We start from the raw sequence: 14,095 nt of genomic DNA on the forward strand, positions 1-14,095 counted from the left end.
GGTAATGAGGATTTTTTAACAACTATAAAAAAGTTTCATGTTTTGCTTACTCTCCAAATTGAGGCGTTAATACACTGTTCTTGCATGTGCTATACATGTATATAATATGAGGTTATTGTGAGTATACCTCAAAGTATGCACTTTGACAGTACAGCAGCAGTATCGACCGACATGCAGCAAGAGTGCATATTTTGAGGTATACTTGTAATTACTGATTATTACTATACATCTTTTCTTTCCAAGAATACATCATGGGAATGCCGAAATCCAACAAGTTTAGAACAGAATCAGCAAACTTTGTATGGAGTCTGGTCAAACCCTGGTGGCAGCCATTTTTGTTTTTATTATTAGAGGGCACTTACACGCGTAATCATTCCATATTTGGAATTTGCATTTCCTTATATGGTAGGATGAAAATACCTTGTAAAAACAGCAAAATTACGGCACGCTGTAATTTATGGCGTTATGGTGACAGATAACTGAATATAATAATAGTATAATAACTGAAGTTTTTTTTTTCATACACAAACATGATATCAAAATTTCAATTTCTTCCAATGTTCACTTCTTCCAAAACAACAATTGTATCACCTTTATGTTAGAAATGAAATTACAGAAACGTATTTAAAATGTCTTCCAAATATTATTCAATTATGTTTGATCTTCAATTAAATTTATTTTGGCTATTTCAAATGTCACATTTTTAATTTCTCTATGATGCATTTGGAGACAGTCGCTGCAGCTAGAGCTGCATATCGGTTCCATCTGCCATTTTTACGTTCATCCGAGTAGTTACACACGCCCCTCACGAACATACATCCTTTGGAAGGAATGTCAGTAGCAGTAGCGATGCCGCTATTTTCCATCTCAAATCCGATAACATTTTCAGCAGCAGCTAAGTAATCTCTAACTTCTGTATTTCGCATTGCACTGTTTGCAGAGGCCATTATTCCGAAATGAACTTTTGGTTCACCTGGATGACGTGACAGCGGTTCAGCTGGATGGTTATGACCTTCTGGCAAGACATCCTCCTCATCAGCAGGTCTCTGAAACCCTACTTTCTGCACTTTGTTGATTGTGGCACCAATTAGCTCACCCAAAACCTTAGAATTGCGCTTAACTTCTCGAGCTGCATTCAGTGCTTTGGGGTTAAGCTTAATGTGCTGCTTACGTTGGATTTTTTGCCCAGAGTTACGTGTGGCAAGAACACACATTATTTCCCCGTAGTCATAATGCACAAAGGCAGGACCTCTGTCTTCAATTGGATACGAGACAATAACATCACCCTTGCGAACATGTGGACGAGTATACTCTGTGGATTTCATTGCACTGGCTTCGTTATACTGATAATTAGGTACTCCACCAGCAACACCTACCATGAATATCAACTCTAAGGTGCTGAATGCATGACAGAGACGTGCGACAGTTACTGCAGCACTGTTCTCTCCAACCATCCCAGCAGGAAGTCGTGTCATTACAACCTTCTTTCCTCCGACTAGTCCAACCTGGTAGTAGTTTGGATCATTTGGATTTGTTTTACCATTATATTCCACAGGTGGAGCATCAAACATAAGCAATATTGATTGATATTCGTATTCGACTGCTGCAACAATACCTATTGCTGGTTGGGAACCTGGAAACCAAATATATGATATTTCTATTAAACAATGCAAATTTGATTGGATTAAAATAGGATCATAATTGTACAGAATTATCCTGTTCTTCTATCGCTCCACACATAATATATTGAAAATGTAGTTGTCTGAACCAAACACACAAACAATTGTATTGTTTAGCTTGTTTGAAACGTTCAATAAGTATATATAAAATAGATTTACCTTCAGAACTGTGTTCATTAGATTCAGTGGTTAGTCCGAATTGCGTTTCACCAATCTCCTGATCTGCTGGACAAAATGAGCCAAAATTGTGGATGTGCATAGTACATTGCGTAACTAAAGTTAACAAACTGATGAGCACAGACAAACGCTTAGGCATGAACATCTCTGCCATTTCGATTTTCAATTGCTAAATGTTATTTTGAAATTACACCAACTCACTAATTTTTTTAAAGTTGAGTCGAAAGTTGTGTGCAGTAAAATTCATCATATTAATAAAAAAATCGTGTTTGTAGTCCTGGTAATCTAAAAGTGCTAAAGGAGAATATTATCCTTGAACCTGTGCTGAACTTACCACTGGAGATCCATTGAGTAGGTACGTCTATTGGATGCATCTTTGGACAGACCGTCTCAGTAGTGGCAACACAACCATCATCCAAATCCAGAGACCATGCCATAGTTTTCGTTCCATCATGTTGCCCACTGGTACATTTGATGCATTCTTTGTATGATAATCTTGAGTACTGGCTTTTGATGATCTGTCGAAGGTGATTTCCTATGGTCACCTTTACCGGCAATAGCGAGTGATGATGCTCTCCAGTTTGACAAACTTTCATACCAATATCACATCCTTCTTTCCACAGATCTAAGATCATCTCAAACTCGGGAATGTTAATTCTTGCTGCATTTCGAACCAATAAGGCATCCTTCCATGAATTTAGGCACTTCACCACTAGTTGATGAAAAACCGAGTCAGGCAGAAAATTGTCACCAAAATGATAATAAAGTGGGATCGCGCTTTCATGCTTGGATTTGATCGGTTCTAAGGTTCCCTCATTCAGCATACATGGCATATAGTAGACTGCCTTGCCGGAATCTGTTGTGCGACGTCTGCATATGATGTTGAATTTTTCATACATCCGAAGTAGGACATCTTTATCTTTCATCCTGTTTTCTTGAACAAGTATAATATCTACCATTTCTTCATGCAACAAACCATGTTCAAATAGTTTGCTGCAATGCTCTTCCAACTCTGCTGACAGATCAATTCTTTTACGGTATTTGGGCATTTGGGTAACGACAATTCTCAACAGGTCAATTAACCAAGGTGGATCGATAATGACAACATTTTTCAGAATAGCGTCTTCATGAAAGTGTATCATCTCACGAATGCCGTGGTAGTACCTCAAGGCTTTGTCGACTTTCTCCTTATCTAGACCCAACTCTTTACCTTTACTGTAAACCTCAGAGATGGGTAGTGTTCGCTTTTTCATCTGCCGTAATGCCAACTCAAGTCGTACTTGTGCGCATGGTTGTTTATCTTTAAACACTGTGGAGAGCTCTTCGATCTTATTTTTAAGTTTAGGGATCTCTTCATCCGCCTCTACTCCCTCCATCCCACCTTTGTTGGTGATAGCAAATATACCTGCATACATCTCACGATATGGTTTAGGCGTGTGTTTGCGTATGTGATTTTTTATTTCATACATTCTCTGTTTCACCACCTGAAATCAAATATACATATACAGTTATATTCATGAAGGTACAAATGGAAAAAAATGCTGTTAAAAATGTATAACACTAGACTTTTCGACTTCATAGCAAAAACAAATGTGTAGTTTGATTCCCCTCCACAATAATGGCAATATATGAATTAATTTAACCATAATCTCTAGAAAAAAAATCAGTTTTAGATATTTATACTCAAAATTGAAAATATGAGCTACGATATGTATCAACAACGATGTATTTATTGAGTAGGATTCTAACTAAATGTTAGTAACTATGTCTATGGTATATTTACTATATATATCAAAATAGCAGATATATATCAAGTCCCAACTGAATGGAATAGATAACAAAATAATAATAGAACAGGAATGTTATATATAAGCAGATCTGTTTGCCCTATACCTAGCCAAGTTTCTATGAGTATGTACTTATCAGACTAGTATATTTGATTACCTGTTTATCATCTACCAAATCTTTCTTCGTGCAAACAATGATGAACTTTGAACCTCCACTCACAATAGTGTCAGATTTCATTACATCTGGCTCCGGAATAGAATGGTAGTATATCGAATTGACCCACAAGGATACGTCATCTAAAAATAATTAAACTGGTTTAGTTACAGTGTTGGCTACGTGTTAAACCCATGCAGTGGATAAATACATAATATCTCTCCCCAAATCAACAATCTTATTTAAATACATTGCAAGGGTGCAAGTATTGTCATAAGTGTCATAACAGACTTATTTGAAACGCGACGATCCAATTATTTGTTGTTACACAAAAGCCATAATATTGACAAGTAATTTATCAAATATTCACAGGGGCAATATCAAACTTGTGCATGCAAGCTCTATAAATAGATGTGATGCGGTTCATATGACAATCACGATTGACCTACCAACCTGTATCATTTTATTGGCCTACAAATCTCCAAAATTTAATTATTCTCATCCAAATTTAACCTGCAAAATGCAGCTTAGGAGTTGGGGGTCAAAGGTAAATCCTCCTTTTTGACAGAGTTTTATTTTGGTGTCCAAACACGAGTTGTCAAATACTCGCATTATATAGAGTTCTGGCTACTAAACAGAATATTTTATTTTTATACAGAAGATCAGTTTAGCAACAAAAACCTATCGGAAAAACAAATTCAACTAAATCGTTTGCAACTATTTAATAATTGAAGCAAATGTTTTTTTTTGTAAATCTCTGCAGCATTCAGTTATCCTAGCATTGTTACAATTATTAGCAGTATGTATATTTCAAGGAATAGGCAAATGGTGGTTGCTATGCCCATTATTACACTCATCAAACATTAGGGCAAAAAAAAAGACAGGTTCTGCTCCTTGTCATTGTTTATAACTGCTTGTCACGCAACATTCAGTAAAAATGAAAAATGTTTTCCAGTTTCAGACGATGTTTTGTTGATCCAAATAAACATTTAATGCATGCAATTTGAAAGCATTATTTAATGATTATTCCATATTGACCATTATTTTTGTTGTTATGGTGGTATTAAATAAAAAACATTTTCAAATTTTCTCTAGGACAACCAAAACTTTTTTAGGGGCTAAAATAAATATCCTTGATAGATTGAGATGTTATGGTGGCAAATTTGTTCAAAGCAAGAAGTTGAATGGGAAACCTCAAATGAATCTGTATTTCAAGTGCAGCTCATCAGAATCCAAGCTCTGGAACATCATTAATTAAAACAAAATGACCACTGGTCGGCCACTTTGAATAAAATCGCCAAACCAATATATCTGTATATCTATAACATGATGTATAATGAATATATAAAATTTGAACATCAGTCAAAGCATATCAGAGATACGGCTCCAGAACCGCATTTATAAAACAAAATGGCCACTAGTCAGCCATTTTGAATCCGATCTGAAAAACAAAGTGATGTACACCTGCGAAACTTTATACAATTGTCAGACACGCAGTGAATAGTACCGGTATGTTTTTGTAATACATGCAGTTCCAGTGGCTTTGCTTTCTGAGAAAAAAAATCTGGCTCTGCACCTGAAAAAAAAAAAAAAAAAAAAGAACATTTAGCCCAAAGTTAGCAGAGGTTGTAGCATATGTGCTCCCATTGGCTGTTAGATTTAATTAAAAAAGATATTTGAGTCTTTTTAGTACGAAAAAATATTACTTAATAAATTTATACCAGCCAGAAAGAAATTCACACTGTACTATTTTAAACATGTTCTACCAAAGTCTAGGATGAACTAATTCAACAGTCTGTTTCCACTCTACAAAGTTGTCAAATTGATATTTACGGGATTCTGCAAAAATAAAATATTAAGAATGTGCAAAAAGCCAGAGTACTTATGTTTTCAATGTCATTAAAATCTGACCAGGGATTTGCCGAAAATTTCACTTGAGCTGAACCAAATGGATGCCAAGCTATCAAAAGAAATAAAACAAAAACTATTGAGAAAAATACAAAAAAATACATTTAATATAAAAGCAGATAGAAGTGCATAAAAAACTAATCAGCAGAGGTAGTGATCATGTAGGTAACCTAAGTGTATATCAAATTTCCTTTGAACTGGATTGCATTGTCTCAGATTGGCTGCTAATTTGCATATTAATTTGCATACTAATTAAAATATTGTAGTTGTATTAAAATAATATACAAAATAATATCCGGAGTTTTGAAAAAAAAATTATGACTATTAAGTCAACATCATTAAAATTGAGGATTACGTGAATTTGACCCCCTCCCTAAAATTGTTTCACATAGCCCTTAAAAACATGGCCGCCGTTAAATTCACCTCAATCGAGGTATGTAATTTATTTTCCTGCTCATAATGGAGATAAATTATAGTAGCTAAACATTGAAATTGCCACCCTGACTTCAGTACCGAAATAAATAGCTGATTAGGAAAATGTGTCTCTGTTGACAGAGGTTCGATTTACCGATAAACTTTAACACCGCATGGAGCATGGAGGTCCCGGTTACGAGTGTAGTAATGCACTCGGGTATCATATTTACTTCAAAGGTAATTTAAAAGTGATGAGAGATTCATTGACATTGAATTAAAGTACTTTTCAATTTCATCATTGCTTTCAAGCAGTCACGGTTGGCCGAACTTGACTTGTGTTTTCTCGATAATTCTAGTCTAATATGTCGTCACGAAACCAAGTTTCAATCTGCTAGCAGTTGCCAATGAACACCGGAAATAGCAATCGTACACAACAGAATCACGATCAGCGTGTTCTAAACTTTTACGTTTTTATTATTCCAGCATTTTATATGCCAAACGTTATTCCCAAGCCTCCTAAATGACGAGACAAACTTTCGATTTACACGTTTCATAACCAGTTCTTGAACTAATAGCAGGACTGTTTTTCTGGCAAAGTGTGACACTGTGCGATCGCTAGTTTCTCACTAAAGTCAGGACACAAAAGGATAAATCAAAGTTAATAATAAATACCATAAGCACAGTTTCTTACCTTTGAGATAGAAATCTATGTAAGCCTTGTGCAAAGAAAGATACAGTCCCGGAATACAATATCCTCAGACGAAATCGACGGCGATTTCCTCAGCGGTTAGACTGGCGCATGCGCAATGCGGTATGCCAGTTCTCTTGCGAGATGTCGTTAAAACTCGGATTTTTCCGGCAAATTTCGGCACTTGTACTAGTAAAATGTTGAAAATCACAGAAAAAACACAATGAAACTTTGGCGAATCAAAAAAATACTTGGCGTGCATATGTATGGCATTGAGAATTACATTTGCACCAACTTGGAAAAAAATTGGACAGAGCATATCAAAGTTATAAGAGGTAAAAGACGGACGGACGGACGAAACCCAATCTATAAGCCTTCGGCAGACTTCGTCTGCGAAGGCTAACAAAATCCATCCATGCATGACTGAGATCTGGTTCCGGAATTGTGAAAATACGTGATTTTGATGCATTTTCGGCCTTAAAATGGCCATCATTCGGCTATTGTTAAGCGGATCATGAAACAAATGCACATATCTATTTGTGACATGATGTACCATGTGTGTATGAAGTTTGAACTTGATCAATCCAGACATGTCTTGGATACGGATCCAGAACTGAATTCTTTAATACAAAATGGCCGCCAGTCGGCCATTGCAAACTTGATCCGTAAAAAAAAAATTACGTGCATCAAGGTCCTATTATGTTTAATGTATGTACCAAATTTGAACGAAATCCGTCCATGCATAACTGAGATCCGGGTCCGGAATGGTAAAAATGTGCCATTTTGATGCATTTTCGACCTTAAAATGGCCGCTATTCGGCAATCGTTAATCATATCATTAAAAAAAATGCATGTGCATATGTCCCATATAATGTGTGATGTATGAGTGAAGTTTGAACTTAATCGGTCCATGCATGTTCGAGATACAGGTGATCACGGACGCACGGACACACGGACGCACACAGGGCAAACCATAAGTCCCCGTTTTCGGACTACGTCCGAACGGGGACTAAAAAATGAAAAGGTCCAGTTACGGATAGCATATGGTGGTGGTTGCACGAGACTCGTATTTGGCACACCAAAGTTTATTTTCTACAAATCCACGGGAGATTCATTCACTAACAGACGAACTATTTGGAAACCTTGGTTTAAGGTAGCGGGACTATTATTTGCATACTTGTTTTTATCTTCTAATTGTGACCAAATGACTACAAATAGACCCAGGAAAGTATATATTTTTGGAATCGCCAGACTTCAAGCTTTTTCAAAGGCGTGTTTGCCATGCCCGTATCTGCATTCTACGGTGCGTTACTTAATCAAAAGTGAAAAATTACTTTTTTTGTAATTAGTTGTTCAATAGTCTGGTAAATTGAATGTGTCTGGTCAGTTTTATTCAAGCAACGCGTTTTGAGAAGTGGTGTCCTGAATTTTAATTTCTGTTTTAGTCGCATTGCCCCCAACTCAAACCACAACACATTGGTAAATAATCAATGAAATAGTTTGTCTGGACACATTCAAGTTCCTCTCATTGTCACCTTAAAGCTGTGAAAATTAGGTGTTAATCAGACGACAATAAGTATACGTTATTTTTTGTTAAAGACCTTGTATTTTGAAAAACATAAACTCCTAGAAAACGTCAATGAAGTCACAGCAAAGATGTTCAAGCTTGTTTATCTGCACAAGCGATTTGGTTTCCCATCAAGGTCTGTTTTAACATGTCTAGGGGCATCCAAATGTATAAGGCTATTGGAAACCAAAAAAATAAAGGAATGGGATAGCTATAGTTCGATAAAATCGGCAGATGAAAACACTAAAATCAATGATTTTTTTGTTAGTGGCTGTGTGACCTTGTGTCTGACACATTCATATGCAAATGACTAATCTGTGAAATAAACAGGGGCGGAGACAAACCACTCAAATGTTTGGAAACACCAATTGTGTGTCAGATAGCTACTGATAACACATCCTAACATTGCTTTGTCTTGAGTTAATCTTTGAAACTCATAGGCACACAAATTAAACCTGTGTTGTTGATTTTGGAAAACACTACTGAAGCTGCTTTGCTTCCCTTCAGAAAATCTACATTTTAACCAACTTACATGACATTCTAGGTTACGTTGACTTTATCAGATGAAAGTTTATAGTGCATTTCATCAATTAATAAATGTGAAAATCGTAATTTTCAACACAAATAATAGTCTCGCTACCTTAAGTGCCCAGGTCACTGTGGCTAATTGATTGATTGATTAAAATACCATGGTGCTATTATGATAGCAAGACTGTCACACAACCCCATCACCTAGTCACAAATGTATATGGATTATGCTTTCATTTAAACAAGCAATACGATGGTCGAAATAGCTCTGCTGTTTCAGCAGAGCAGTCTAGCAATAACAAGTGCATGCGTATAGTGATGTAAACATCAAAGTTTGAGAAATAAATAACCTTGGCATTAGTGTTCAAACTCCTGTGTTTTGATCTTATCACTAACAAGTTTAATAGCACCCAAGTTTTGGATTTGTTAACTTCAGGGACAGGATATGGCTGTGAATTAGGTGTGAGTTCTAATGTCACACAAGAGAGTATCAATGTTTCAAAAAGTTCAGATTTTCATGGATGCAAATGATTCAATTTGGGTTTGGTCAATGGCTTAAAAAGCTGCACCAAGGAAATTTGGATGCACATCTTAGTTGCAAAAATCATGCGTTAGGTCCACTGTAGTCTACCATGATAGTCTTCAAACATACCTTTTACTTTATCTTCGGTAAACGATTCCAAATCTTCGGAATAATGAATTGTATCATTTAGTGATTTAGATATGTCAACCACAATAATATAAAGACCCTTCTTTACTAGGAATATCTGTAACAGGAATCAATATTATATACTTTTAGTAAAATGCATAGGATACATGATCAATATATAGATTTCCAATTTATCAGAAGTAATATCATTAATGGTGTATATCTAAGTGACATGTTTAATGCTGAATGAAGTGTACCTGGTGACTTATCTGGTAAATTCTCTGTCCTGCAAAATCCCATAATGCAAAAGTAGAATAGTGTCCTGGCCTCTTTCTCTGAAATCGATTCACGGTATCCAATATATTCTCGTTACTAATCTGCAATTCAGTAATGATATTAGCTTCTGAGGTTTTAGCATAGCCATCACACTCCACCAATGGAATAATGTCACCAAGTAAAAGTTTAATTTCGTCCTCGCTCATATGACAAAAATATTCATTGTTATCTGTAAATTAAAGATGCAATAATTAAAAGTAATATTTTTGCAATTAAATGTAAGTACTGTTTATTGTTGAATAGAGTATTTAAAATTAATTACACAGCAGTGGCTTCTCTTTTTAATTGTATGATTTATTTATGTACTTGAGTTAACAGCAATATACAGGCGCGTGTATGCATGGCGTGAACCTGAAAAACTCGTTGACAGAAGAGGGCACTTAAAGCCTGATGCTGGTGCTCTTTCTTGGATCATTAAACAAAGGCTTGTGCATATATATGATACAAGATGTAAGAGTTAAGGTTGAGTGCAATTGGTTAATGTGTGTTATAGAGATATGTCCTTGGAATGGCATTTGTTAAACAAAATGGCCGCAATGCATCATCATCGACCATTTTCAATTCGATGTGTAAAAAAATGCTCGTTAGGACTCGTTACGTTCAATAGACATACCAAATTTGAATGAAATATATATATGCACGACCGAGATCATAGTCTGGAATAGCAGAAATGCTGGATTTTGGTAAATTTTGTGAACTAAAATGCCCGCCATTCTGTTAGTTATATACTGATATGTTTTGATGAATTGAGTTTAAATACAAGTGTCACAACACTAGTTTTCCACAAATGAAATTATTCAATCTCACCTCGCTTTATCCAACTAAATATATCGAGCCCATACGTTTTAATACCATCTGTACTTGTATATTTCTTCACAAAGGGTTCACCAAAGAGAGTCCTTATTGTCGATGACTTCCCTGTACAATATGGGCCAACACACATTATACAACCTCTGGCAATTTCAATACACGCCTCATGGTGCAGCAATGCAGATTCCAGGTTTACTGTAGTAAGACAATTTGGCAATTAATCAAGAGAAACTAATATTACCTTGGCTGTCAAAAGAATCTGAACAGTGGCGAGTCACTAATAGTATTATTAGAGACCAAGTCCGTTTGGATCTTATTGTTCTTGTTAGAATTTTTCTTCTTCTGCCATTTCTTTGTCATCCCAGAACTTGAACACTGTTGCCCCTGGACATGAAAATTCGGGACTATAAGAAATGGTGCACACAACTTTCAGATTTGTGAGTGATCGACTTGGTTTGGCAGCTAACTTGGATTTAAGTTAAACAGGAAAGGGCCATTTTGAGCCCCTCCCCAAAAGGGTCTTAGCTTTCTGATTTTGTTGTAGTACCATTATTGATAATGGCTACCTATTTCATGAATTACGAGGAAAATAAACAAGAACATTGTGGTAGCCGAGCCAAGCAACGCATACCCATAATACTTCTTGAAAACTGCCAGCCTAATTCAATACCAAGTATCAAAGCAATTCAGTTGGCAGTTTTCATAAAGTTGAAAATGCAATTATTGACGGACGACGATGTATGAACAATCACTTTTATATGAACAGATCCACTTTCATCTACAATGACAGCAGAGCTAAAAAACAAATCTGGTGAATATACAAAATATTTGAATTCAGAAATATCAGTGACTGACATTTTGTATTTTGTTTCATTTCTAATATTTTATTGCTGTCAACCAATAGAAACTATATCAAAGTATGCAATACATTATCATTAGTGGGGAGAACAGGTACACACTAACATGCTCATTAATATTTGTGAATGGCATCGCGCTCAAAAAAATAATTCTTTCGTCAAACTTGCAAGGAGCTAATAAAAACAATAAAACACTACATCTGCCGATTTGGGGTCCAATTGATTATTATTTTTCATATGCAGCAGAATATTGACAAGTATATCCCCATTTTCTAAATTTATCTCAAGTAGATATTTTTAACCTGAAATAGTGAATTTGAGCTTATAGTCTAAAATGTATCGCTGTAAGAAACTATTGCAAAACTTATTTACATTCTGTGATATTTCATTGACCAAGGTGAAATACCAGATCAAAAAAAAAAATAAGATTGACCTCACAAATAGTATGTGTATATGTTATGCGGTTATGCATTTAAATATAAAAATATACTTACACACTGCAACAATTCATTGAGAGAGCAGGGGGGAAAAAAGATTTTGTTCAAATTATATTGATAGTAGTAAAGAAACAGAACAATCTCAAGCTGTTGAGTGCATCTCAAAATATTATATATGCGGTGTCGGGGAAACTAATACTCACACTCTGCAATTTTCCATTGAATATGAAAAGAAAGAAACGTTACATTTCCGTCAATCCATTAATGTCACACAAGTATTTAAAGCGAAATAGTCCTCATAGAGTGCATCGGATTATATTATTTTACTGTGAAATAGTAAACTGATACTTACTCCCTGCAATTTCCCATAGAATATGAAAAGAAAGAAAGAAACGTTACATTTCCGTCAATCCATTAATGTCACACAAGTATTTAAAGCGAAATAGTCCTCATAGAGTGCATCTGATTATATTATTTTACTGTGAAATAGTAAACTGATACTTACTCCCTGCAATTTTCCATTGAATATGAAAAGAAAGAAAGAAAAGTTACATTTCCGTCATTTCAATGTCACACAAGTATTTACAGCGAAATAGTCCTCATAGAGTGCATCGGATTATATTATTTTACTGTGAAATAGTAAACTGATACTTACTGTCTGCAATTTTCCATTGAATATGAAAAGAAAGAAAGAAAGAAAAGTTACATTTTCATCAACCCATTAATGTCACACAAGTATTTAAAGTGAAATACATGTAGTCCTCATAGAGTGCATCGGGTTATATTATCTTACTGTGAAATAGTAAACAGATACTTACACCCTGAAATTTTCCATTGAATATGAAAAGAAAGAAAGAAACGTTACATTTCCGTCAACCCATTAATGTCACACTAGTATTTAAAGTGAAATAGTCCTCATAGAGTGCATCGGGTTATATTATCTTACTGTGAAATAGTAAACTGATACTTACACCCTGAAATTTTCCATTAAATATGAAAAGAAAGAAAGAAAAGTTACATTTCCGTCAACCCATTAATGTCACACTAGTATTTAAAGTGAAATAGTCCTCATAGAGTGCATCGGGTTATATTATCTTACTGTGAAATAGTAAACTGATACTTACGGTCTGCAATTTTCCATTAAATATGAAAAGAAAGAAAGCAAAGTTACATTTCCGTCAACCCATTAATGTCACACAAGTATTTGAAGCGAAATAGTCCTCATAGAGTGCATCGGATTATATTATTTTACTGTGAAATAGTAAACTGATACTAACCTACTGCAATTTTCCATTGAATATGAAAAGAAAGAAAGAAACGTTACATTTCTGTCAACCCATTAATGTCACACAAGTATTTAAAGCGAAATAGTCCTCATAGAGTGCATCGGATTATATTATTTTACTGTGAAATAGTAAACTGATACTTACCCGCTGCAATTTTCCATAGAATATGAAAAGAAAGAAAGAAACGTTACATTTCCGTCAACCCATTAATGTCACACAAGTATTTAAAGCGAAATAGTCCTCATAGAGTGCATCGGATTATATTATTTTACTGTGAAATAGTAAACTGATACTTACACACTGCAATTTTCCATAGAATATGAAAAGAAAGAAAAGTTACATTTCCGTCAACCCATTAATGTCACACAAGTATTTAAAGCGAAATAGTCCTCATAGAGTGCATCGGATTATTTTACTGTGAAATAGTAAACTGATACTTACCTACTGCAATTTCCCATAGAATATGAAAAGAAAGAAAAGTTACATTTCCGTCAACCCATTAATGTCACACTAGTATTTAAAGCGAAATAGTCCTCATAGAGTGCATCGGATTATATTATTTTACTGTGAAATAGTAAACTGATACTTACTCCCTGCAATTTTCCATTGAATATGAAAAGAAAGAAAGAAAAGTTACATTTCCGTCAACCCATTAATGTCACACAAGTATTTAAAGCGAAATAGTCCTCATAGAGTGCATCGGATTATATTATTTTACTGTGAAATAGTAAACTGATACTTACCCGCTGCAATTTCCCATAGAATATGAAAAGAAAGAAAAGTTACATTTCCGTCAACCCATTAATGTCACACAAGTA

At 35.1% G+C, this 14,095-nt stretch overlaps 1 protein-coding gene across 1 annotated transcript; it reads right to left on the reverse strand.

Moving 5' to 3' along the window:
• Positions 1-695: 695 nt before the first annotated feature.
• On the reverse strand, positions 696-12,191 carry LOC102809977 (uncharacterized). The gene is made up of 8 exons (XM_085505900.1): positions 12,049-12,191; positions 10,695-10,892; positions 9,809-10,056; positions 9,555-9,669; positions 3,801-3,940; positions 2,191-3,340; positions 1,839-1,901; positions 696-1,633 (listed from the first exon to the last, which is right to left on the reverse strand). Exons 2-8 carry the CDS (start codon positions 10,828-10,830, stop codon positions 696-698), a joined length of 2,790 nt encoding a protein of 929 aa, XP_085362026.1. The 5' UTR covers positions 10,831-10,892; positions 12,049-12,191.
• Between the last annotated feature and the right edge of the window lie 1,904 nt (positions 12,192-14,095).

Source organism: Saccoglossus kowalevskii, chromosome 12 (assembly GCF_978046115.1).
Source record: "Saccoglossus kowalevskii chromosome 12, keSacKowa6.1, whole genome shotgun sequence".
NCBI classification, from domain to species: Eukaryota; Metazoa; Hemichordata; class Enteropneusta; family Harrimaniidae; genus Saccoglossus; species Saccoglossus kowalevskii.

What these genes read in the sequence shown, in the direction of transcription:
- LOC102809977 (XM_085505900.1), bottom strand. Translation starts at nt 10,830, where the DNA reads ATGTGTGTTGGCCCATATTGTACAGGGAAGTCATCGACAATAAGGACT. An exon ending in ATTTAGTTGGATAAAGCGAG is followed by an intron (nt 10,057 to 10,694) that starts GTGAGATTGAAT and finishes TTTAATTTACAG; the next exon opens with ATAACAATGAATATTTTTGT. An exon ending in TTTACCAGATAAGTCACCAG is followed by an intron (nt 9,670 to 9,808) that starts GTACACTTCATT and finishes TTCCTGTTACAG; the next exon opens with ATATTCCTAGTAAAGAAGGG.